This window comes from Verticillium nonalfalfae (assembly GCF_003724135.2).
Source record: "Verticillium nonalfalfae strain VnAa140/NRRL 66861 chromosome Unknown scaffold_18, whole genome shotgun sequence".
Classification (NCBI taxonomy): Eukaryota; Fungi; Ascomycota; class Sordariomycetes; order Glomerellales; family Plectosphaerellaceae; genus Verticillium; species Verticillium nonalfalfae.
In genome coordinates, this window is record NW_021167243.1 from 237314 (window position 1) to 260933 (window position 23620).

Sequence of the window (23620 nt, forward strand, 5' to 3'; positions counted from 1 at the left end):
GAACCTTGAGCGATGGTGTGATTGCTGAGGAACGTGGGCATTGCAGCCAAGATAGCGGGAGGTGGTAGCTCCTTTTATGTGAGGAGGCCAAGTCTCGAGGCACCGGAGTTGTCACGGCCAGCAATGGGCATGGCTTGCTTTGGTCGGATCGCCAAGGGTCATGGCAGTGGGCGACGAGTGGATCATCTTTCGATGGGGGGTGGCAAGGGGGCGTGTGGTCGACGAGATCGGGGGGGGCATGGGATGGTGTGGATGGCATGTATGTACTAGGTACGGGGGGGGAGGAGTTGACAGGGCATGCTGACGCTTGGGATAATGCAGAAAGACACCCTCGGTCCGACCTAGCAGAAGCAACGAGAGAAGGCAAAGGCGAAGGCTGACGGGGCGCGCGTCCCAGCGGGCTGGCCCAGGCTGGACTGGCTCGCCATGGGTTGACGACTTAAAGCCGCACCATGGCGCTCACGCGGCGGCGGCGTCAAAGAAGGTCGACAGGACACGACCACAACATGGACCCTGCGGAATTGCCAGGAGGGGAGAGCTCAGGCTCAGCAAGCGGCAACGGCGCGCGAAGTGTGGGAAATTGGTGCCATGCTGGCTTCTGTAATCAAGGGATGCATGCGGCTTCAGGGTCTCAAAGCCACCGCACACGAAGCGTGGGGGGAACGGTAATGGGGGGTGTCGCTTATGTGCCAGCAATGACCACCAGCTGTGATGAATTGAATTGAACGCCATAAATGTCATTCGCATCTCTGAGGTCCAAGCTCAGCTGCCAGAGACCCTTCGGATTCGGTACCAACAGCTGCCATGTGCAGAGTAGCTGAGGGAAAGTGATGGGTTTTCCAGGGCAAATATGGCTCCAGTGCTTAAGGTACGTTAATGATCAAGAGCTAAGAACGTATGCCCTTCTTTGGGTGAGAGAAGGGTATAGAGAGGAACCAGCACCTTCTTCCAGCCGCTTTCTGCATCCTGTGCGAGCCAGCACATGCAAAACGGTAGTTCGGGGGATGGTCTTGTGTTCCAGTTGTCCAGGTCTTGGATAACGTGCCGTGCTATCCGGCGATTTGGAGAGTCAGAACGGGCCTGCCACGAGGCAATGAGGGAAAGGCCCAGCGCACGAGAACCAGCACCAGAGTCAGCGCAAATAGACTTAGCAATTAAGCTTAACTCGGTTGGTGGCGGCGGTACTGGCGGACTCGATTGGAGGGGGGGAGGGGTCGAGGACGTGCTGGAGCAGCCGTCTTCGGGGACCTCCATCAGTTTAGTTTTAGTGGAAGAAGTGGCCGGCAAAGCACGAGAGACACACCGCTGTCCATCGGTCTCACCGGTCGACAGCCTGGTTGTCTGAGGTCGAGGTTTTGAAGCTATCACGATGCATAAAGAAGGGCGCCAATGTCTCTGATGCCAAGATGCCGCTCCCTTCGCTTGTCGCAACAACCAACCCTTCCTTCTTTCTCAACCTCGCGATGATTGTCGACAAAAGAACAGGTACATTATACAATACTTGCCCCTCAGAGAGAAAGAGAGAGAGGCAGAGAGCACGAGGGGGGATTGAGGCCAGTCGAACTCATTGAAGACCGGCGCCGACTCGAGAAGCGAAAAAGATGGACCTTCCCGAGCACGTCATTCTTGGCGTGGATGAGACCACATCCACCGAGCCAGGAGCCGCATAGCTCCCCTGTTCATCTGCAGGTTTTGTCGCCTAATGGAAGCTTACCCCAATCCCCAAGCCAGCATCCTTGTCTGCCACCTAGGCCACACCCCCTCTGATCACACAGCTCATGCTCCTCACACGCCCCCAACACACCTCAGAGCAGCATGGGTGGACCGGCCCAGAAAGGGCGGCTGTCCTGCCCGCTTTGGGAGAAGCCCCTCAGCTCTCACACTCACAAGTAGACCAAGAGCTTCTTGAGCTTCTACTGGTCGACGACAACTATTACCAGCCGATTTTCCCCACGCCACCCAACGAAACAGACACAACAGAAGACCGAGAGGAACAGAGTCACAGTGTGGGAGAGACAGGCCTTCAGAGTTGGGCGGTTCACTGTGGCGTGCAGGTGGTGCAACAGATCGTGATGGACACCACCATCCCATCTATCTGTACGGTTCCAGCTCTTGTGATGAGCATCGCCCAAGCGTCATGACTGCAGGAGAGCATCATGATGGATCTCTTTTTGCAGAGATTGCCGTTCTGACACCATGGCACACCCACCATCAACCCTGGGCGCCGAGATGACCGTCTCCATCATGATGTCGCGCCCCTCCACACACTTGCCAGAGACGAGCGATCAGCGCAAACCCCGGCAAACAAAGTTGTTCTCGGTTTTATACAGCATGCACGGCCCCTGGTTGCCAAAGTGCTAACCCCACCTCCCTATGGGTCGCCTCTGTCTGCCCAGTGAACTTCCGTGAGCCCCGAGCCAGAAACTTAGTCCCCTATCTAGACGGGGGTTTGGAGGTTGGGGGAGGCAGCAGCACCATACCATGAGAGGGAGTGCGGAATCGGCGCCCCGATGGCTAGTACGCAAATATGCGCGGCCAAGGCACTCCAGTCCATCTTACCAGTCTGACAGCTCGAGCTACTTCCAGGTCTCGAACCTCTCCCCCTCTCAGCTCAATCCCTTGCGCTGCTGTGCTCCCATGGGGTGGGGGTCGAGAACGCGATCGTATCGATGAGAAAGTAGACGAACATCAAGAACTTCGTGATTTTTTATCAGCCGCTGCGACGCCTTCGTATGGTGTCAACAGCCACGTCACTTTCGCCATGGCCACCCCCTGAACTCTTCATGATATCGAGCGCACCCTCGCCATGGCCGGCGCCGTGAGACGGGGACGAATTTGATATCGCTTGATCGCCTCCCGCCGGGAGGGGTCCAGACACACCATGGTCGCCTGGTTCCAGAGCCTCCAGGCCAACTCCCTGTCTGTCCTGACGACTCCCTGGACGAATGGGAGTTGCCGAAGCTGAGCTGTGCCGGCATAGGAACCTGTCGCGTGACTCATGATTATCAGTTGGTGCTGCTTGTCTCTCTCCCATTGGCCGCCCACGTCGTCTTCAGAGCTGGCATCGAGGGTCCTAGAGGTTGGTAGACGTGACTTTGGTTTCCAGATTGCACATGCAAGGCGTGGCAGGACCGTGGGTTTGGAATCTCGGCAAGGAGGAATGTATTGACATGGCATGGGCGCTTGCTTTCTTCTCTGGGAAGCCAATTGTGAATATCCCACGCCCCCTTGCAGTATTGCGGCTGGAAACTTCAGGCGGACGGGGTGGACCACCACGCCAGTCGGGCCAAGACATTGTGGCGGCGTCACGCTGTTTGCCAAGCAATACTGTCTTGTTTCTGCCCTCTCGATAGGACTTTCCAAGCCGGGAGGCTCAGTTTTTCGGACAGTTTAGAAGCCTTGGCTGTCCTGTTTCTCTGCTTCTTCCCCAGACGCCAGGGGAATGAAAGCCGGGGAAGAGACGGCAGAAGCAAGTCTGTCACCATCACAAAATCTCGGCCGGGAGCCTCACGATTCGCATCTTGCAGTCGCGGCCCGCTGAACAAGCCATCGAACGGCAGTCTGAAAAGAGAGAGAAAAGCAAGATAAAGATTGAGACGACATCGCACCCGCATCGGAGATCACCCGTGGTTCGCTGGCGCCGTCGCCGCGCGGGCCTCGACCGCCCAACCGAGCCTCGTGGGTGCCGTTCTGGGACGCAACCTCGCATCAATTCTTTCTTGGGCTGAGACCTGAAGATGCCGAACAGCCGGTCGCGATCCCAAGAGACGCGGGTTGTGCATGGAAGGCTGCGAAGCACCCACGTAAGAGGAATGAGTCGGGCGTGGGTGTGGGCTGAGATTGCCTATGGCGTGCTCGTCCAGCCCACGAACGCGACTGGGGTGTTGATCAAAGGGTGCCAACTAGACCCGACACTTGCATTTCCGGTCCCGGCTTTGGCCTTGACGAGAGAAAGGGAAGAGGGAGTGCGAAGAAAAATCTGGATGAGCTTGATATCCTCGGATGTAGACTTCATGATCGCTAACTCCGTAGTCAGTGATCGTAGGTTGGATCAGCGAAATATCACGCCGCCAAGCTGGAATGCGGCCATTGGGGCGATTCTCGTGAGTAGACTCTTAAGGCGTCATGCCCTTGGTGGGCATGCCAAGATGAATTATGACACGGCCTTGGAAGGATCAAACTTTTACTGCTTGCCTTCAAAGTTTGTTTGCACCAAGACGCACGGCATCTCCGCGGTTCTGACAGATAACGCCATGCGACTCTGACAGAGAAATGCCTGTCGAAACTCCTTCCGCGTGCTAATGACCCGAAGCCTGAAATGAGGTGCAGGAATTTCATTGATTACATGGTACAGTAACTCTGAACGCGGTAGTTGGTCCGAATGACGTTCTCCAAAGACTTCATTGCGTTTTTGAGAACGACATTCCTCGACAAGATTTACCACGAATGCCTTCATGTGGGACAGAATCAAGACGAGAAAACCCCGATTACACCGTGATATCACTCGCCGCAGTCACAGGCTGATCACATCGGATCGCAAAAATTCTTCATCTCAAGGTTTTGTTTCAGAACACACATACTCACATGTTGGGCCGGAGAAAAAAAAGCCCGTGACAGCTGGCAAGACTTCCCCCAAGAACTTCAGTACTAACAGCACCTTGACCGATATCATAGCACCCATTTCACCCTAGGTCTGACAATATGGCTCTCAAAGCACGGCACCGTGTCTGCTTCTCTTGCTCCCGTCAACGATGAGCGTCACGTCTCCAATACCGGAAACGCTCGACACACGAATTAATACAGAACAACCTTGACACGATCCTCAATAGTATCTATTCGATGGAGGCAGAGTCGTGCTGCAGCATCGCATTTATACCGTGTCTTTGGCTACATATAGACCCCCATTGCGCAACAAGAGGTTGAGCCTTTCGGTATACCTTCACGTTGAACTCTTGCGGGCGTACTGATGCCCCTGTCCGATTAAGCATCACAGAATTCCTTTCCTTTCGAGGACAGCGGATGCGGAACTGACGGCGTGCACTGCAACATCCTCCGAGTAGGCCCTGACCAGTTCTTCGTGGAGACAACCGACGTTAGTCCGGCAAATATCGCCGACAAACGAGAGAAAAACCAATACCACGCGCATTTTATAGATTTCTCCTCTGGCCTGCCGACCCTTTCCCTTTGTTTCCTGTTGTATGCGCAAGATGCACTCCCCAGTTGACCACCGGCCTTGACATGAGGTAGCCAAATGACTGATTGACCATGTGAAGACTGTTGCGCTGCATCAGTCCAGATGAGCCATTCATCGGCAGATGGAGTGTTCTCAAACGCAGGACTTTTGCTTGATGCGCGATGTGTGTGGTCGCTTCCCTGCGCCGATCTAGAGTATACCAAGCCAAGATAGCATTCTTTGACTATGGGGGTATACATTGAACCTCATGTTGCCTCTCTCTAGCATTCGACTGTGTATTTTCTTGATGTATGCTCATCGTTGTGGAAATGGAGGATGTCGCAAGCCAAACTTCTGGTCCGTTCATACTGCCATGCTTGCGATCCGCTGACATCATGTACCAACGCCCAAGGCGCATCCATGAATCAAACTGGCCACTCGCCTAGGCTGATGGAGCCATGAATAAATAATTAGGTGCCGCAGATGCCATGAAACAGCACACTTCTCAGCTCGTAGTCTTTGCTCTACTACAAGTGCAATTCGGTAGTGAGGCTTAGGACCGCATTGGACGTTCTCCCGAGGACCATAAGGACAGGCAATACAAGACGCGTGCGTTAGGTTGTCACTCCCAAGCCGCGTAACGTTGACCGTATCCTGCAGAGAGCGGTTTTGGTCTTCTACAGCGACTTTGAACCCTTTTCAATGAGAACTCAGTGCCTCGATCGAGCTGAAAGAGCCAGAAGTGCGACAGGCAATAACGCAAGTGAGGGCAACTCGAGCTGAACAAAGCTAGCAGTCACAACATCAAACAAGGTGAATGAGCCCAATTCTGGTGTTTGACATTCACTAAAGTTCCCTCGACGTTCACATCTTCAATTGAAGGAAAGAGCGATGGCAAGGAAAGCCACAAGAAGCACCACTTTCCATGCGGCCGAATTTTCTACATCTTCAGAATTCTCTGGCATTACACCCGTAACACACCCCCAACGACACACCCACTGACAGCGCGGCAACACCCACTTTCGAGATGAAGCTCACTTCCATCACTCTTGTTGCAGGCCTCATTCTTGGTCTTGAGTCGTCTGGCGCGTCTGGCGACGACATTAAGTACGAATGCAAGGACCTGCTTCTGACCTCGAACGGCCGGGACCAATGGCACCCCGAATGGCAAAGCTTCCAGCTGTTCAAAAAGTCCGAGACTGTCCTTCACGCCAAATGTCTCAGAAACGATGGCAAGACGTACCGCTGCACGCGCATCAACCTCAATGACTGCATCGGCCTTGAAGTCGACCGAGAAGCCAACAAGGTCAGCCTCGTAGCAGAGGAAGGGTAAGAGCATCTGTTCATGTGAGCACTTGATCACTAGTGGTTAGCTGATCAATGCTTGATGTGCAGCGGTTACTTCAACCTACGTTGTGGCGCCTGCATTCTCAAGAAGACGCAAAAGAGTGACTACATCGAGAACAAGCTTATTTGCCCGTATATCTTTGCTCAAGCTTGGGACGTCGATGTCAATCTCGGTATGTTGGTGATGCTCACTTCGCCTTGTTCGCATGCTGGCTCTGACTGCCTACCTTACAGAGGACATCTTGTTCAACGACGATGGCCGCATTGCTTGCAATCACTGGAGAGGCTGGGACGCTCAGTGCTAGGCACAAATTTTGAGGCTACGGTTGGTGAATGAAGGTGAGCCAGAGACGCATCGCACGGCTATGAGAGGATGCGTCGAAAAACCCCTGGCTCAGCGGTGCATTCTGGCGGTCACATCCCTTTACAGTCCCTAAATGGTGTTTTCAGTTAAAGGCAGGCATCGTTTTTGGTTCTTGAAAGAAAGACCCTAGAATGAAAAACATCTCTCGTGCGCTTCTGTTACTTGCTCTCTGTGGTTTCTCAGGCAGCAACTCTGGCGGCTTCTACAAATCGCGAGCTGCATGGCCCAGTTCCATGAAGCTGACTAACGAGCGTGACATGTGGACCCAGCCAGGAGCCCACCAGCTCTTAAAAGGAAAATTTGCCTCCCCCCTCAATTCCTTCCGACCACGTTCTGCAAGTGAACGCGACACCAGTCCTAAGCTCCTCGATTGAGCTCCGTGGTCACACCATGTAGTCGCCACCAGGGAATGCTGCGGCTACCAAGCTCCAGCTTCAGTCTCTCACATACACCACCAATGCCTCGATGGGCAAGGTCAATATCTTCCTCATCCGCCACGGCGAATCGGTAGACAATGTGGCCGGCCTCTAGTGCGTAATCAATTCCTTTTCACGCTCTCTCTGTTACCCTAAACTGACCAATTCCAGTGCAGGAAGTCGGGACTCCCCATTGACCGCTCACGGCGTCCTCCAAGCCCGTCGTCTTGCCTCTCACATGGCGACGGCGGCACCTCCAGCGACGCACATCTTCACCTCCAACCTGAAGCGTGCTGTCCACACCGCTGCAACGGTCCGAGAAGCGCAGCCTCCGCCGCTGGCCGGAATGCCGGCGGTCGATGTCGTCCAGCTCTTGGACCTGCGCGAGAAAGACTTTGGCGCCGACGAAGGCAAGAAGTACGGCCAGCGCGACCATGTTCGTGCGACAGACGCTGAGACCCACGATGCCATGCATACACGTGCTAGTCGCTTCGTCGATAGCCAGCTCGCACCGATCGTTGCCGCGTTGGCTGATAAGTCTTCATGCGTCATGATCGTCGCCCACGGGCTGATCCTGGCATCGCTGCTTCGCGTCCTGCGCAGCAATGCCTGGTTCGCTTCTTCTTCCGAACCAGCCGACTCTCATGCTTCTTGGAGCAATACGGGCTACACTCAGCTCGTCGTCGAGCCCTCCCACCACTCATCGAGTCAGCCTCGACAGGACGCAGGCGAACCGCCCTGTCCGCCGAGCAATCATGGCCCACGCTGGCCCGACCTGCGCCTGAGCATCGTGGTCTTCAACAACACGACTCACCTCGCCGGTCTGAAAAAGACCCGCGGCGGTATAGGCAGCGCTCAGTTCGATCAGAAGCAGAAAACTCTCACTTCGTTCTTTGCTGCGGCCCCTCCGCCGAAGAAGCGGAAGGCTGAAGATCAGCTTGACAAATAGCCAGATCGGAGGCTGACCGTCTTGGCACCCCCTCAGAGCATGATGTCGATTTTGTCAAATGGTAAGCTCTCGCCTCTTTTTCTTTACACTCACCCGCCTGCTTTCGTGATGAGAGACCAAATTTCACAGACCTGATCCGACACATTGAATGTGGAAAAAACTTGTCCAACCGCTATCTGACAAAGCTTTTCAACCTGTTATTTCATGATGCTTGTTTTCGAACGAGTGCTAACATATTTGAAGTCTAGACCCTATGTACACGTTCCGGGCGATACGTGCCACGTCGCTTCGGCTTCGAATGGATAGAGTTTCGGTAGACATGAATGCAAAGTTTTCTCATGATGCATGATGCCACCGCCTGAACTTTTGTTGCTTGTTGTGAAATGATGTTTGAAACTGTGATTGCATTGCCGTACAGAGGGTTACTTGTGCCCATAGGCGACCCGCCCACTCATAACCTGGTATTGCGTTGCCTCGTAACTCATTTGTGCATACCAGTCCATGTTTTCTGACGATTATCACAAGAATACGTTGTGACGAGCTCCGTCCAACAGCCGCAGAAACTCCATCCCGCCTGGATTAAATTCACACCTCGAACGCCGAGCCAAATCTACCATCGCGCCTAAGCATGCATGCCCTTCCCTAGACGTCCATACTCGTCTCATCCTTGCCAGTAAACACCTTGTAGATCCGCCGGCTGAGAGCTTGGCCGATCGTCCGATCCGACACGGCACCATCCTTGTTCGCGCTCTTCCGGCACGCCTCGAGCGCGAGCGGGCCCCTCTCCTCCAACCCCTTGACCAGCGCCGCGACGGTCCCAAACTCCTCAGCGACGCCGTAGGCGACGGGCGCCGTGACGCGCACGATCTCCTGCAGCATCCGCGCGTATGTGTCCCGCGTGTCGTCGCCCGTCCGCACCTGTCCGCTCTCCATGCAGAAGCCGGCGCCCGCCTCGTTGGCAGCCTCACGCTGCTTGCGATACGGCACGGTGGAGATGTGCTGCGTGAAGATGGCGATCCACTGGGCCGTCTCGACGGCGGCGGCCGTGTGGTGGATGAGGGCGCCGTGCAGGACCTGAAGCTCGAGCAGCGCGTCCTCGACCGTGTCCTCGTCAATGTACTCCCTGGGCGCCTGCGCCTTCTTGCGCCGCCGGTTCGGCTGGCTGCTGGTCGGCGCCGCCTCCGTCTCCTGGCTGCGCACGGCGGAGACGAACTGCCGGTTTCGGACGTTGCGGTTCTTGCGGATCCAGGGGCCGAGACCTTCCATGAGGTAGATCAGCTGCGTGCCGGGAAAGTGCTGCTTCATTCTCGACACATGGGCTAGCAGATCCGCGCCTTCGGCCCCGAAAGCCAGCGCAACGAACTCGTCGGCGGTCATGACGGCCATGGCGTACGACTCGTCCTGGATGCGCAGCGGCATCGGCTCCCAGAGACCGAGGTCGTCGTTGTATCGGCTCTTGACCTTGCGCCGCCACTTGACGACCTTTTCGACCGGGCTCTGCCACTCGCCGAACTCGACGTCCAGATCCCTGAGCAGCGTCTGCGCCTGCAGCAGCTGCGCTGGCGGCAGGCTCGCAGGCAGATCGACAATCATCTCGGGCGTTGAGACCTTCTTGTCGGTCCTCACCTTGTTGACTTCGGCCATGGCGGCCGCCGTCTCCTTGTCGCGCGCCTTTTGCTCCTTCGCCGCTTCTTTTTCCCGCTTCTTGCGCTCTTTCTCGCGCTCGCGCTCGGCAGCCTTGGCCTCCTTGTCTCGCGCCTTGTTTTCGGTGGGTTTCTTGGCGACCGGCGCTTTTGGTTTCGAAACTCTCAGCGTGGCGGATGATGTGCGCGACCGTGCCGCTGTGTGAGAACGAGGCGCTCGAGACTTGGAGAGGTCCATGTCCTTGACGTCCGGGAGATCGCTGTCGCTGTCTGACCATTTGTGGCTTTCCAGTACGGACAGCTCGGAATCGCTGAGGTCAATGACCGCGGGCGCCTTCTCCTTGCCTTTGGAACGCACAGGCGGTGGCGAACTGTCGAACGAGTCGTGCAGCAGCTGCGGCGCCGAGCTTGAGATGGGGTCCCAGTCTGCCTTGCCTTTCGGGGAACGGGGCTTGCTGTTCAGTGACACAGCCGTAGACGTCGCTGCCCGGAGCGGGGCCGCATCAGGCTGCGAGCTGGCAAACGGGTCGCTGAGGTCGTCGTCGAGACTGAAGACCGCCATGGAGGTCTTGGACGTCACCATCGATGCGCATGTCGATTTCGCCGTGGACGCCACCTGCAACGAACCAGCCGGAGCAGCCGCAGGCGCCGCCTTCGCGGCAGGAGGCGGGCTGCTGGCGAACGGATCATCGACATCCATCCCCAAACTCGCAGGCACAGCAGCCATTTCAGGTTGCCGAGGTGAAGCCGCACGAGGCTCGGCCATGGCCATGATCCCACCCACCGTTCTCACAGGCGACGAGGTCGCAAAGGGATCGTCGTATGTCGTCTGGCCAGAGCTCCTCGGCCTCCTGCCGAGCGCCGGCGAGCTCGAGCACTCGATGGGATCGAACAGCGCCTGTGTGCGCCGCACAGCGGCCCCCTGCCGAGCAGACGACCTCTCCGTGGCGTCGGCCGCGGACTGTGACCTGTGAAACCCCCTCTTTGCAGCGTCAGGCGGCGACAGACGTAGCCGCTTGTTCTGTCCCGCATCTTGCCTAATCTGGCTGCTGTGCCCCAGGTCGCCCGTCGTGTCGAAGTCGTCGGAAAGAAAGTGGAGGTCCAGCTGGACGGCGCTGCTGCGGCGCTTCGGATGCGGGAGCTGCTGGGACCCTGAAGGCCTATCGCGGTTCGGGGCAGAGACGGGCGAGCTGCTGGTGAGGTTGAGGAGGCCGGACGGCTGCTTGGGCGGAGGAGAGCATGATTTGGCGGGGTGGGGGGCGGCGGCTGGTGCAGGTGGGAGGGCTGGCTCGGGGGAGGAGCTCGAAAGGAGGCTGATCACCTCCCCGGTCATGATTGCAGAGTACGCAGATGTATCATATAGAGGAGTTACATTCGGGAGATCGATGGGTGAGGGGTCCTTTGGCGGTACCCAGCGACGCGAATGGTGACGCCTTGGGTTGTGAGCTTAGGGAATTGTGGAGATCGCGCTTGAGACGCGAGATCAGGATCGAACATGGCGCAGATGAGACGCATAGTCACGTGATGATAAGACGAGGCCCGTTCCCCACCTCGCTGTCATTGGTACCAGTGGTAGGCATGAACAATGGTAGGCATGAACAAAGTTCAACCATTTGTATCCCATGAGACGGTCAAGTCGTGCTATGCAGACATGCAAGGCCAAGAAAACTGTTTCATCGTCTGAAGAGCACGAACCCATTGACAGCGGCTGGCTTACCGTCCCGACTCTTCCGATGCTGCCAACAAAGAAAGCCCCTGCCGGCTCAAATTGAAAACCTGGGCCCTCAACCGAAATCACAGTACCTTGGTAAGATGGCAAACGAGAAAGGGGGCCCGACCGCCTCGGGCCATCAGTAGACATATACATGTACATACGAGGCCTCTATACATACGTGGCACGGCCCCCCCTCCTTTTTGAGCACAACCCCATCCTCGTAGGCGGAACTGCTTGGCAGGCCGGGGCATCCTTCACGTGGATCATCCTCATCGAAACATGCGGCCAATCGAAGGTCCTCACCGCCAGTCCACTCTGAGGAGTCGTAGAAACATTTCCCATCGCGAGCGGCGGGAGAGCGCCCGTCCCATCAGTACATGGTACAGGACCTGCTGCATGGTGGTGCGAGGTGTTGTCCCCTTCGAGAACACGATCCCGTTCACGAGAGGAGAATTGCGGATTAGCGTCGCGCACGGGCTCATCTATTGCATGCGATGGCAGACACAGGGCGGGGGATGGCGTGTTCAGGGTCGTCCTCTCTAGCCACTGCTGCTGATGCAAGCAAGCGGCGTGCTGTTCAATGCTTGTGGGCAGGCCTCGACTCTGGCTGGCAAACGACGTGGGTCACATATTGTCCAGCATCGCGGCATATTAGCTGCTCGGAAGTAACAGTCTTTAAGTGTGTCATCGAGCGTTCCCCCGCGTGCTGGACCGTCAACATGCTGCGCGGAAGCTTCCGGGTAAGCAGCCTGCAGTGTAACACGTTTTTCTGCCCCTAGCCGAATGTGTGAGTTTTACTGGATCGTCTCGCCTGTTCATGACGACGACAAGCGAGCAGTACTTGTAGCTTGTCTGGCTGTCGTCACATCCTGGTCGATGGAGAAAGGAGGGAAGGGGGAACAGACGGGCTGGGTGGACGTGAGGACGATATATGGGCTTCTGTGTCACCGAACGGGTTCTGCAACGAGGCACAAGCATTCTTTGTCGCCGAGTCCTCATGTGGACGACCAGCAAGTGCCACGCAGGGCTGAGACAAAACCACTCGTCTGGTAATTGCGCCCCTCGCCATCTCGTGTTGTGCCGCAGATGGAATGCAGATGACAGACAGCCAGCTGAGTCTGGTCTCGGCTGCACTACACAGATGCGATGAAATGACAAAGAGAGCGGGGTTGTAGGTGTCGATGCTGTAGGAGAAGTGGGAGCTAGAAAATGAGGGTCGCAACGTTCTTAGGACTGCCCTCGGCCGTCAGTGGTAACGCCTTTCTCAAGACATGGTTCCTACCTTTGTCGCCGGCTACGAAGACACTGCTGAGAAAACCATGACGTCCCGCATCCTCGGCCGTCTCACCTTTGTATGGCACTTCGCAATTTCGCGGGTCACCGAAGAACCCCGAGTGGTGGTTCATGGTGCGGCGCTAGAATAAGAGTATCCGTTCTCGTTGCATGTGGCTTCAGCATTGAAGTCCGTCGAGTCCTTTGACTATGAAATGACAGAAAAACCTTCTGAATCATAGCCGACCAACAAAGGCTGTTACGTTGTTGGAAGACGAAACGCGTAAAGCTTTGGTCCAGACAACGGCCGCAGGAGCCGCATGATTTCCTGAGCTCCCCATGTCGGTTCTCTGGTCGGGATTGCAAGCGGCCGGGAAACGCTCACGCTCTTAGTGGGCAGCGTTCTCGTCGCGCGGTCGCCTCGAAAGGGGACCCTGGCCTTGCGCTTGAAATCCCAACTGGGGTCTACAAGGTCGATCCTCGTTACGCTCGCTCGTCGGTCCAACGTCTCGCAACGTACCTGCGCGGCGGGACATGGGGAAGACTGCACGAGACACGTAGCACCGAGCACTCTGTGAGACAGTATATTGCTTCTTGCGTCCACAGAGAAGAGTCAACATCCCCCCCTTTCCTCGAACTCTGCACATTTTTGCTCCACATCTCGCCTTTTCACAGCGATGCGCCCCCTCAGCAGGCGCTTGCAACGCTGGGCGCCTCGCAAAGGTGCTTTCGCGGCATATGCATGAGGCGCCATTCAACGGCTCGACGGTGGACGCGGAATGCAGGCACCCAATACGTTTCTCCTCGCGAGCAGCTGCAGCACTCGCGACGGGAGTCTTGTCCTTTGCATACAAGGCGACGCTTGATTGGGTCGATCTGAAGGGTGTCCGTCGCCTGCGGAGTGGAGTATGTGGGTTGGCGTCTGCGTGTGGTGTGGTGTGGTGTGGCCCGGTATGGTGCGCTCCCCGGCATCACACTCAGGGGCGCTCGTGTGGTCTGCCCCTGAAATGAAGAACTCTTTTCCGTTTCTCTTTGTGTTCTGAGAGACAGGTCGTGGGTCCTTTCCCCTCCCTTTCCAGCAGACGCGGCACGCTGTGGTATTTCTGGGAGGGCGCAATGCGACATAGGTTAAGTCATGAACATGAAGATCGCTGGCCGTCGCTGCTGGCCTCGGTATAGTGTGACTCTGCCCAGGCCCTTTTGTTCTTCTCCGACCGTTCTTCTGCAGAGGCACCGTCGGTGCTAGCTGGCGAGGTAGATCGGACGGACGCCGTGGCGAGCTGCGTGCCAATGATTGCTGACAGGAGAGAGATGGGATGGGATGAATAGCGGACATGGCCGGGGGACTTCTGGAGACAACCGGTGCGGTGAACGCTGGCACCCAGAGCCATGTACCAGCAGGTGCCGGGCATGGAGGCTGGGTCGTTTCCATGATGGCGGGTGTGCTTCCCCGAATGGTCAGTCGTGCTCGCACTATCCGATGGCACTGGCGCACGCTGGCAGTTGCACCTGGACCCTGCTGCACGCGGACTTGCTGGGATTGCTAGGATTGCTGGGATTGTACTGGGATCACTGGGATTGCGCTCGGCAAGCTAGTGCGCGGCAGGGCGTTCCCTTCCTCATGCAGCGGCACAAGACCCAGTCGGCGAGAGAGGGACTGAAGCTAAGAGGCGGCTACAGGTGTTGCTCCTGCCAGCTGCAGGTCTTGCTCCTGCCAGCACTGCGAAACCCCAAGATGAACGGCAGGATGGAAGGGCGTCCCTTGCGCCTTCCCTTTCTCGTCGCCCAGGCCACCACACTTGAACACCAGGTACCAGGCAGACCGCCCAAAGGAGCCAGCTGCACCTGGTCCTCACGTATCGTTTCGGTGACAGTGAAGTAGCAACCTCGTCTGCTTGTTCTTCCATCCACCGGCCCCTCCTCTTTTGGGATAGCGAGGCCAATATTGTACCATCTGTCAACTGACAGCTTCGTCCGTCTCCTCCTCCAATCTCCCGCAGCGCCGGTCCGGTGAAGCATCGTTCGGGGAGGACCCAGTCACTCAGCAGCTCCTACGCCCGTGATCTCAACTATCAACGACCGTGCGACACCAAAACAGAGCAAATCACTGATCACGCCGTTTGAGAAGCGACGAAACGGGGCGAAGCCAGGGCCCCCGAGTCCAGCAGACACTGGCCAGAGAACAGGCACCGAGCAGGGCCCCGAACAGGCCCATCACCAGCCTCCAACCTTTGGCGCAGGGGGCATCCTCCAATCAGCACCCCTCCGCAACGCGCATCCAATTTGCCAGACCCTAGTCAATGAGCACCACCACCCACCCAAATAAACACAGGTTTGTGTCCGCCCAGTCCGCTCTCCATCTCATCCACCAACCTGTCTGGCTGGTCCTGTCCTGTGCTTCTGTCAGGCTTGTCAGTAGCCTGTCCGAACCCGAACTGGATTTCGAATCCCCTATTTCGCCCCTCCCACCCCCCCAAAGGAGCAACGCTTTCGCTACCTACCAACTGGCACCCGCCCGAGCCCGCGACCCGCGACTTGATCTCTCATCTCCCATTCCCCTACCCTCTCACACAACACACACACAACACACCCTGGGGGTTCTCAATGCCGCCCGTCATTGTGTCGCCCAGTCTTTCGCGTTTGTGAAGACGAGCACCAGCATCAGCACGAGCACCAGCACGAGTTCCAAAGCTGTGCCGTCCACTCCCTCGAGGCACCGGCAGCCGGCACAGGCACAAAAAAAAAAAAACCACCCTGCCCGCGGGGCTCGCGAGACATAAACACCCCCCAATCCATCCGCCCCGAGACACTCGCATAACCCGACCTCCAATCCTGCGAGTGACACACCGTACTCGCACGCCTGCTCTCGCCTGGCCTCGCGTGCCGACCCATACAAGAGTGCAGAGGCAGCACCCCTCGCCTCGCCACAGCTTCTCGCCATGGCCACTTCACCGCCCGCTTCACCTGGGAATCTTCCCCAGCGACCCATGAGCGCCATGGTGCGACCCGCTCCACGCAGCAACAGCCGTATGAGCATGAGTAGCAAAGCCGGCGGCGGACCAGGAGGTGGTGGCGGCGGAGGAAGCAGAGCGTCTGACGAGGATGGCCGCACAGCTGTGCGCGTGGGTAAGTCAAGCCTTCCTTTTTCTTCCCAACCCGGTCCTGCCTTTTGCCTCCTTTTTGCTGCTGCAGTAGTGGAACATTCTCTGACCAACGCATCCTGCAGCCGTTCGAGTTCGCCCGCCCCTGAAGCCCACCGACCCGGGCTTCGAGCTCATTCCCCAACGCTTCCAACGCTCCATGGTCCAGGTGACATCAGACACAAACGTCGCCATCGATTCCCCCCAGGGCAAGAAACTCTTCGTGTTCGACCGCGTCTTCGGCTCCGACACGAGCCAGGAGGGTGTCTGGGACTACCTGACCGACTGTGTCAATGCCTTTGTCCAAGGCTACAACGTCTCGCTGTTAGCCTACGGCCAGTCTGGTGCTGGCAAGTCCTACACCATGGGAACGTCGGGACCTTTGGAGCAGAGCGACCCCGAAGTCATGGGCGTCATCCCTCGAGCTGCGACAGCTCTTTTCGACAAGCTCGAGGGCCCAAGAAAACAGGCGAATCGAGGATCCATGTCACAACTCCGAACGCCACATCGATATTCTGCGCAAGGCGCTTCTGGCGGCGCAGACAAGAATTGGCAATTAAAGGCCACATACGTCGAGATTTACAACGAGCAACTCCGCGATTTGCTCATCCCTGATCACGTCCCGCAACACGAACGAGTCAACGTTACGATCCGTGAGGACGTCAAGGGAAACATCCTCCTGACAGGTCTGCGCCAGGTGGACATCAACTCCGTCGAAGACCTGATGGCTGCCTTGAACTTTGGCTCCACCTTGCGCCAGACGGACGCAACAGCTATCAACGCCAGGTCCTCGCGATCCCACGCAGTTTTCAGTCTGAACCTGGTGCAGCGCAAGGGGGGCCTACATAACCCACAGGGCGCTGACAAGCGTTTCTCCATGCCAGTTGAAGCCATGACTGGCAATGAGAGCTGGGTGACGACCGACAGCAAGCTGCACTTTGTTGACCTGGCGGGCAGTGAGCGTTTGAAGAATACCGGCGCTCAAGGTGAGCGTGCCAAGGAAGGCATCTCCATCAACGGCGGACTAGCCGCGCTCGGCAAGGTCATCTCGCAGCTTTCGTCGCGGAACGCCGGATCGCACGTCTCGTACCGCGATTCGAGACTGACCCGGTTGCTTCAAGATTCTCTTGGGGGGAATGCTGTGACGTACATGATTGCCTGCGTCACCCCGGCCGAATTTCACCTCAGCGAGACGCTAAACACAGTCCAGTACGCGCAGAGGGCCCGAGCCATCCAGAGCAAACCACGCATCCAACAGGTGGAGGAGGGCGACAAGCAGGCCATCATTGACAGGCTCAAGGCAGAGGTCACCTTCCTGCGCGACCAAATCCGCAATGCTGAGCGGGGTGGCGGCGACCGGCGCACACCCGCTACTGAAGGTGGGAGGTCCGAGCGGCAGAATGAGCGGGAGACGGAACTCCAGAACCAATTGCTGGACGTCCAAGAGACCTACACTACCTTGAGTCAGCGACACGCGAAGCTTATCGCTGAGATGGCCAAGGCTAGGGACGCTGAGCAGGCGGACAATGAGGAGAATGACGACGCGCTTGGGGACAGTGCCACGGAACGCCTGAATCGCTCCAACTCCTTCGCCCAAGCTGTCGAGCAGGTTGTACTCGAGTACGAAAAGACGATCCAATCCCTCGAGCAATCACTGTCGAGCACCCGCGGCACCCTGTCGAGCACGGAGACGAACTTGTTGGAAAAGGAGACCAAGTGCGCTTACGTCGAGACGATCAACACCCAGCTCCAGGCCCGGCTCCAGAAGCTGATGGATCGAGAGGCCAGCACCGAAAACTACCTGCACGACCTGGAGGCCAAACTTGACGGCCACACCTCGGGCGAGGAGAAGAACGCAACGATCATCACCGAGCTGCGAAAGGAAATCTCGCGCGTCCGCGAGAATGAAGCCTCCTGCGAAGACTACATCTCAACGTTGGAGGAGCGCCTGGCCGAGGCGGACCAAGATGCGGAGCTGATGCAACGTGAGATCGATCGCCTGGAACAGGTCATCGAGCGCCAGCGAAGCCTAGGAAAGCTCGATTCTCTTCTGTATGAGCTAGATCACATCCAGAGCGACAACAAGGTGCCCGAGCCTCAGGCAGAAACTGCGAACGGTGTCGGACATCGTCGCCAGTTCACCGATCACTCGCGGAGCCAATCCCACGTTAGTCGTGTCAGCCACCAAGACGCCATCCCCGAGATCGAAGAGGAGGAGGGCCAGGTTGACGACAACGTTGACGCCAAGACGATCAGGAATGCCCAGGACCTCTCCGAAGAGGAAACATCTCGTGCTGAGCACGACGGCCTCAAAGCGGAGTATGACGACTACTCACCACCCAGCCCTGCTCAGACCAAGTTTGTGGCGGACAAGCTTGAAAATGTAACACAAGAGCTCTTTGATCTTCGCGTGGAACATGAAAGCACCGTCAACGACTACAGTCTTCTACACTCCCGCTACGAGGAGACTCTCCGCGCTCTCAGGGAGCTGCAGGATACTGTCGACGAATCACGACACCCCCACCGCAATGTCCGCGACTCAGTTCTGTCGGTTGTGTCACCAACGGAGACCAGACCATCATCCTTCACGTCCGATGCGCGATCCAACGACCACAAAGAGCACAGGCAGTACGCATCTTCGCGCTCTCTGTCCTCAGAGCTTTCCTCGGCCATGGATTCCCCGACAACAGTCGATACCTCTGACCTCGACGCTGAGACGGCCACTCTGAAGCCCCAGTCCGAATTCCTGCCGGATACTGAGACAGAGCCGGTGCCGGAAAGGTCCGATATCCAGGTCGAGGACCATGCCGAGACGACGAGCATCCAGAGCGACATCGAACCAAAGATGACTGCTACCGACTCCACACAACAGGATCTTCTGAATACAGAACTGGCCCGGCTGAAGTCCTTGTCTGCGGAGAAGGAGGCTGCAGAGAAGGAGTTGGCTGACAAGTACGCGCAACTTGAGCAGAAACATCAAGATGCTCTAGACATGGTCGAGGAGCTCAAGACAGAAGTCGCCCAGGCCAAGGCTGCCGAGGCTACCTCCCCGAGGGCCAGCCATCCCGTCATTCGCCGCAAGTCGAGCCAGAACGTCATGATCATCGATCGCGCCCACCGCTCATTCGCCTCGCTCCGAAACATTGCAACAGAAAACTTTGAATCCCAGCCGGATGTCATGCAGAACTTTGAGCTGAACCTCAACTCTGCCATGCACGAATTGCATGCTCGGTCAGAAAGGATTCAAGAGCTGGAAGCTGGGGTTACCGCGGCAAAGAGGGAGATGGAGACTAAGATGACCATCATCTCCGGCCTGACGCGAGAGCGGTCCAGTTTGAAGGCCTCGCCCATGGACATGTCTGTTGTGTCCACGCTCAAAAATCAGTTGGAGAGGAACGAATCGCAGATGAAGGAGATGAGGGAGGCGCACAGTGCTAGCGAGAGGGAGCTGCATGCCGAAATTGAAGCACTTCGCGCCGCTGTCAAAGACGCTCCTGCGACATCAGCTCCGACTGTCTCTGAAGCATCGGAGGCCGAGACAACCCTAGAAGCCGCAGAAGACGACATTGAGAGAGACTCGTCCCGACAGCAACACCTCTCTACGGACAATGAGCGCAAGCTCAAGAGCCTCCAGCTAGAGCTGAGCAACTGGGAGACGAAGCACAAGACTGCCTTGGATGCGATGCAACAGACTGAAGCACAGATGAAGAAGACGATTGAAGATTTGGAGAGCCAAATCGCGACCATCAATTCCAAGGCTCCCGCACGAACGGATGCAGCGAGTGACGACGAAACGCTGGAGGCAGACGAAAAGCACCAAAGCATGCTCAAGAGTCTTCGCGACGAGGTTGACGAGTACAAGTCGATCATCAGCACCAATGCCATCAAGGTCGCAGATCTTGAGACGGCCCATTCAGCTACCAAGGTCGAGCTGGAAGAGGCCATCAAGACGCGTGATCTGCACGAGAGTCAGTCAAACACCCACAAGCAGCTCATGGAAAACCTCGAGAAGCAGATTGCCGCGCACGAGCAAGCATTGAAGACCCACCAAGATGGCATGCAGCTTCTCAAGGACAACCATGCCAGAGATCTCGAGGAATTGAAGCAGGTCGAGCAGAAGGGCTACGAGGAGCAGGTGGCTGTGCTTATGAGCGAGCAAGCGGAGAACATCCGGGTTCTGGAGTGCGAGCTTGACGACGCCCGTGAGGATCTCATGAAGGTTGCCACCCAAGTCGCGTTTGCTCTTGGCCTCGACGTCAGTGTCGAGAAGATCACAGAACGCATCGACGATCTAATTGCTGATCAAAAGGCGCTTGTGGAGGAGCAAAAGAAGACGGGAGACTTGGAGCGAAAAGTTTCCGAATTGACAGCCATCAACGAAAGCGCCGTGCGCGATCTGGAGCAAGTCAAGGCAACACTGTCTGATCTTCTCACTGCCAAGGGTGAGACTATGAGCATCCAGGGCTCTGTTACCGAGCAGATGTCTGCCCTGCGTAAGAAGATGACCGACCTTGACTCGAGGAACAACAAGAACTCGCGTCTTGTCGAGGAGCTGGAAGACCAACTTCAGTCCAACTTTGATCAGGCTCAGATCACCAACAACCGCCTCTCAGTCTTGCAAACCGAACGTCAAGCCCAGCTTGAGGAAGCCACGGCCGCAAAGACCAGGATCGAATCAGAGATGGACCGTCTCCGCGCCGAATACCATGCTCTCCAGGTGAGACTAATTTCACGATGCACACGAAGAAAGAAACCATGCTGACAAGTGCTGTAGAACAAATACGATGAGGTTGCCACGGCCTCCGGCCAGCAACCCCAGAGGGCCAATTCCCTCACGAACAGCAACCTCCGCAAGAGTGCTTCCGTCGCATCTCTGCCATCTCCACCTCCAGCAATCCCTCTCCCTCCTCTGCCCGGTTCCAACGCCCAAACCAGCCCGACAGTGCCCAACACGCCGACTGGTGGACGCCCAGGCAGCAAGGACCACATGGGATCTCTCAACCAGATCCAACAAGATCAAGAGGCTCGCATCCAGACGATCGAGAAGCACCTCGACGCCGAGAAGCAGCTCACCCAGACGCTCGAGGAAGCTCTTACCGACCTCGAGAAGCAGTCGAACAAGGTCAAGGCGGACTGCGATGCCTGGCGCAAGCGGTGCCAGCAGCTTGAGGGCGAGCTCAAGGAGCTCAAGGACCGTCCCGCTCCTACGCCGCAGTCCGACAACCGGTGGAGCTTGCAGGCGGTTGAGGAGGAGCGCAAGAAGCGACAAGCGGCCGAGGCAGCGCGTGCGCACCTCGAGGACCGCATGAACGCGATCAACAAGCAAAAGAAGAAGAAGGGCTCGCTCAACTGCTTCTAGGCGCGTGGTTGTGGATGCTAGTTGGGGGGGTATGCCGTGGGGACGAGACGTGGCACCGCGACTCTTGGTCTCCCTTCTGATGGGGAGGAGGTTGTTTCTGACGCCCCGTTCATGACCTTGTCTTTTTGATATCCCATATGTTTGGAGTTTCCTGTTTGGTTCTTTCACTCCAAATTCCCCTTCCCGCGTACCAGCCCCCCGTCACGACGTGGTGCTTGTACACATCTGTACATTTCCCCCTCTGGCTCGAAGCCGCGAATGAGCCTGTCTGCCGAGGTGCGGGTTGGAGTTATGATCTTCGGAGGATGGACTGCTTTTATTCGTTTACCCCTTCTCGACGATGTTCTTTTCAAATGACTTGGCAGCCGTCTTAATTTCACGATTCTCCGTTCAGTGCTGGTCCCCGTACTTAGCAGCGGCGTGTGCGCTTCATCATAGCAACAACGACGGCAACGAGAAACGAGATGGGTGTTTCGTTCTTCTTTTTCTTCGTCTTCTTCTCCTTTTGTGTTTCTGAGCGAAATGAATCTCTAGATTGGAAGCGGGGATGGGCTACCAAGCTGTCGTGGGGAGGGGACGTTTGCCTGTATTGCTGTCGAGCGGCCACCCGCGAGTGAGATAGATACCACTGTGTCTTGGAAAGAAACGAATGCAGGCAATTCCGAGACCATGACAGGAGTACTCCAAGTGACAAAACGTGAGTGACCTCAATGAATGACTGGGTAGGGCATAGGATGCTTTGCGAACCACTTCTCAGACGCGCTGTGCTTTGCATTCCACAATCTCCAGGACATGTCATGCTGCGGCCAGCCTGCCGATTGGAGCCGCCTGCTCCTCGTCCTCGCCCCCCTCATCTTCCAGCTGCGAGGGCAGATCCTCCGGAAACCATCCATAGACGTCCAGGTCGACGCACAGCTCGCCGAGGCCGCGACGCTGCACGTCCACGCCCTCGGCGCGCAGGGCCTCGGCCTGGGCGGCGGTGCCGTCGCCGCCGTCGCCGCCGCCGCGCGGGGAGATGAGGCCGCGGGCGGAGATGACGCGCTGCCAGGGGACGTTGGCGGCGTGGAAGGGCAGGGCGGCGGCGGGCAGGTGACGCAGGGCGGTGCCGACCTGACGTGGGCGTTCGGCTTTGGGCGGGCGGCACGGGGGAAGCGTCAGCGCCAGGACCATGCACAAGGGGGGGGCGCAGGGCGGGTGGAATACGTACGGGTGCCGATGAGGGCGGCGATGTGGCCGTAGGAGGTTACCTTGCCGCGGGGGATCTCCTGGACGGCGGCGTAGACGGCGTAGGCAAAGGCTTGGGCTTGTTCGGATTGGCGGGACATGGTTGTGGTTTCCGACGGGCGTGAATGATGCTGGTCGCAAGGATGTCGAGTTGCGTGGGCTTCGGACGTGCTTGTTGTTGTGAACGGTGCGGTGGTTGTAGGTCGTGAGCTGCAAGAGCCATGTACCTGATGTGAACATGGGTGAGCCTGGTGACACGTTCGGTTAGTGGTGGAGGTCATCATTGCTGGCACATACGACGCCATCCAAGTTCGTGCCGTCCCGTCGACAAATGGCCCATAACTTCCACATCTCGAACAATGCAAGCACATACGGTACATGAGAGAAAAAAAAATGCAGCTATGGCCTCATCGCCCCTTTTTCAAGTGGCCGGGGTTTGGTATGACAACAGAAACCGGTACCCAAAGCCTTGCACTGTCTTCGGCGACACCTGGCGGCAGAACATGAGGCTCATAGGCGTTCCGTGGATAGTACGCCTTGGGCACATCACTTAAAAAGGGTGAGATGAAGGTGGCAGGGCTACGTCAGAGGATCCACGGAAGCGAATATCGATATTGGGGGGGGGTTCTTGCTCGACCAAACGGCATCCCGTACCTGTCTTTTCACAGCTGTTCTACATGATGGTCAAGCTCGAGAATGCAATGTAGATCGTTGGAAGACAGTCCTCGTCGTGAACTGAATTTCGGCATGGAATGGTACAGACTTCGATCGATAGAACAATCGGACCACCGGGTGCCATCCTATCTGCCCTGCATCTGCATCACTGGCTTGGATGTCGGTCATGTTTCTCCCATAATTAGCCGATCCTCACTGCATCGCGCTGCAAAGTGATTCTCACTGAATCAGCCACTACAGGCAAGCACAACAGCCCAGGCCATCGCCAACTGGCCAACAGGCCACGAAATGAACGCACCACAGACCAGGGAATCACAGGCAGGGGGTCGTGGAAGGTCTCCCGC

The 23620-nt window shown here is 57.1% G+C and overlaps 6 protein-coding genes across 6 annotated transcripts; 3 read left to right on the forward strand and 3 right to left on the reverse strand.

Moving 5' to 3' along the window:
* Nucleotides 1–2781: 2781 nt before the first annotated feature.
* Nucleotides 2782–3295, reverse strand: D7B24_003038 (uncharacterized protein; the record flags this gene model as incomplete). The annotated part of the gene is made up of 2 exons (XM_028637232.1): nucleotides 2782–3073; nucleotides 3171–3295. 2 exons carry the CDS (start codon nucleotides 3293–3295, stop codon nucleotides 2782–2784), a joined length of 417 nt encoding a protein of 138 aa, XP_028497440.1.
* Nucleotides 3296–6200: 2905 nt separating this feature from the next.
* D7B24_003039 (uncharacterized protein) lies at nucleotides 6201–6825 on the forward strand (the record flags this gene model as incomplete). Its single annotated transcript, XM_028637233.1, has 3 exons — nucleotides 6201–6502; nucleotides 6569–6693; nucleotides 6755–6825. 3 exons carry the CDS (start codon nucleotides 6201–6203, stop codon nucleotides 6823–6825), a joined length of 498 nt encoding a protein of 165 aa, XP_028497441.1.
* A 524-nt stretch (nucleotides 6826–7349) lies between these two features.
* On the forward strand, nucleotides 7350–8249 carry D7B24_003040 (uncharacterized protein; the record flags this gene model as incomplete). Its single annotated transcript, XM_028637234.1, has 2 exons — nucleotides 7350–7414; nucleotides 7472–8249. The coding sequence occupies 2 exons, from the start codon at nucleotides 7350–7352 to the stop codon at nucleotides 8247–8249; spliced, it is 843 nt and encodes a 280-aa protein (XP_028497442.1).
* A 642-nt stretch (nucleotides 8250–8891) lies between these two features.
* On the reverse strand, nucleotides 8892–11225 carry D7B24_003041 (uncharacterized protein; the record flags this gene model as incomplete). Its single annotated transcript, XM_028637235.1, has 1 exon — nucleotides 8892–11225. The coding sequence occupies one exon, from the start codon at nucleotides 11223–11225 to the stop codon at nucleotides 8892–8894; it is 2334 nt and encodes a 777-aa protein (XP_028497443.1).
* Nucleotides 11226–15817: 4592 nt separating this feature from the next.
* On the forward strand, nucleotides 15818–21377 carry D7B24_003042 (uncharacterized protein; the record flags this gene model as incomplete). Its single annotated transcript, XM_028637236.1, has 3 exons — nucleotides 15818–16004; nucleotides 16105–20735; nucleotides 20793–21377. 3 exons carry the CDS (start codon nucleotides 15818–15820, stop codon nucleotides 21375–21377), a joined length of 5403 nt encoding a protein of 1800 aa, XP_028497444.1.
* A 795-nt stretch (nucleotides 21378–22172) lies between these two features.
* D7B24_003043 (uncharacterized protein) lies at nucleotides 22173–22702 on the reverse strand (the record flags this gene model as incomplete). Its single annotated transcript, XM_028637237.1, has 2 exons — nucleotides 22173–22504; nucleotides 22585–22702. The coding sequence occupies 2 exons, from the start codon at nucleotides 22700–22702 to the stop codon at nucleotides 22173–22175; spliced, it is 450 nt and encodes a 149-aa protein (XP_028497445.1).
* Between the last annotated feature and the right edge of the window lie 918 nt (nucleotides 22703–23620).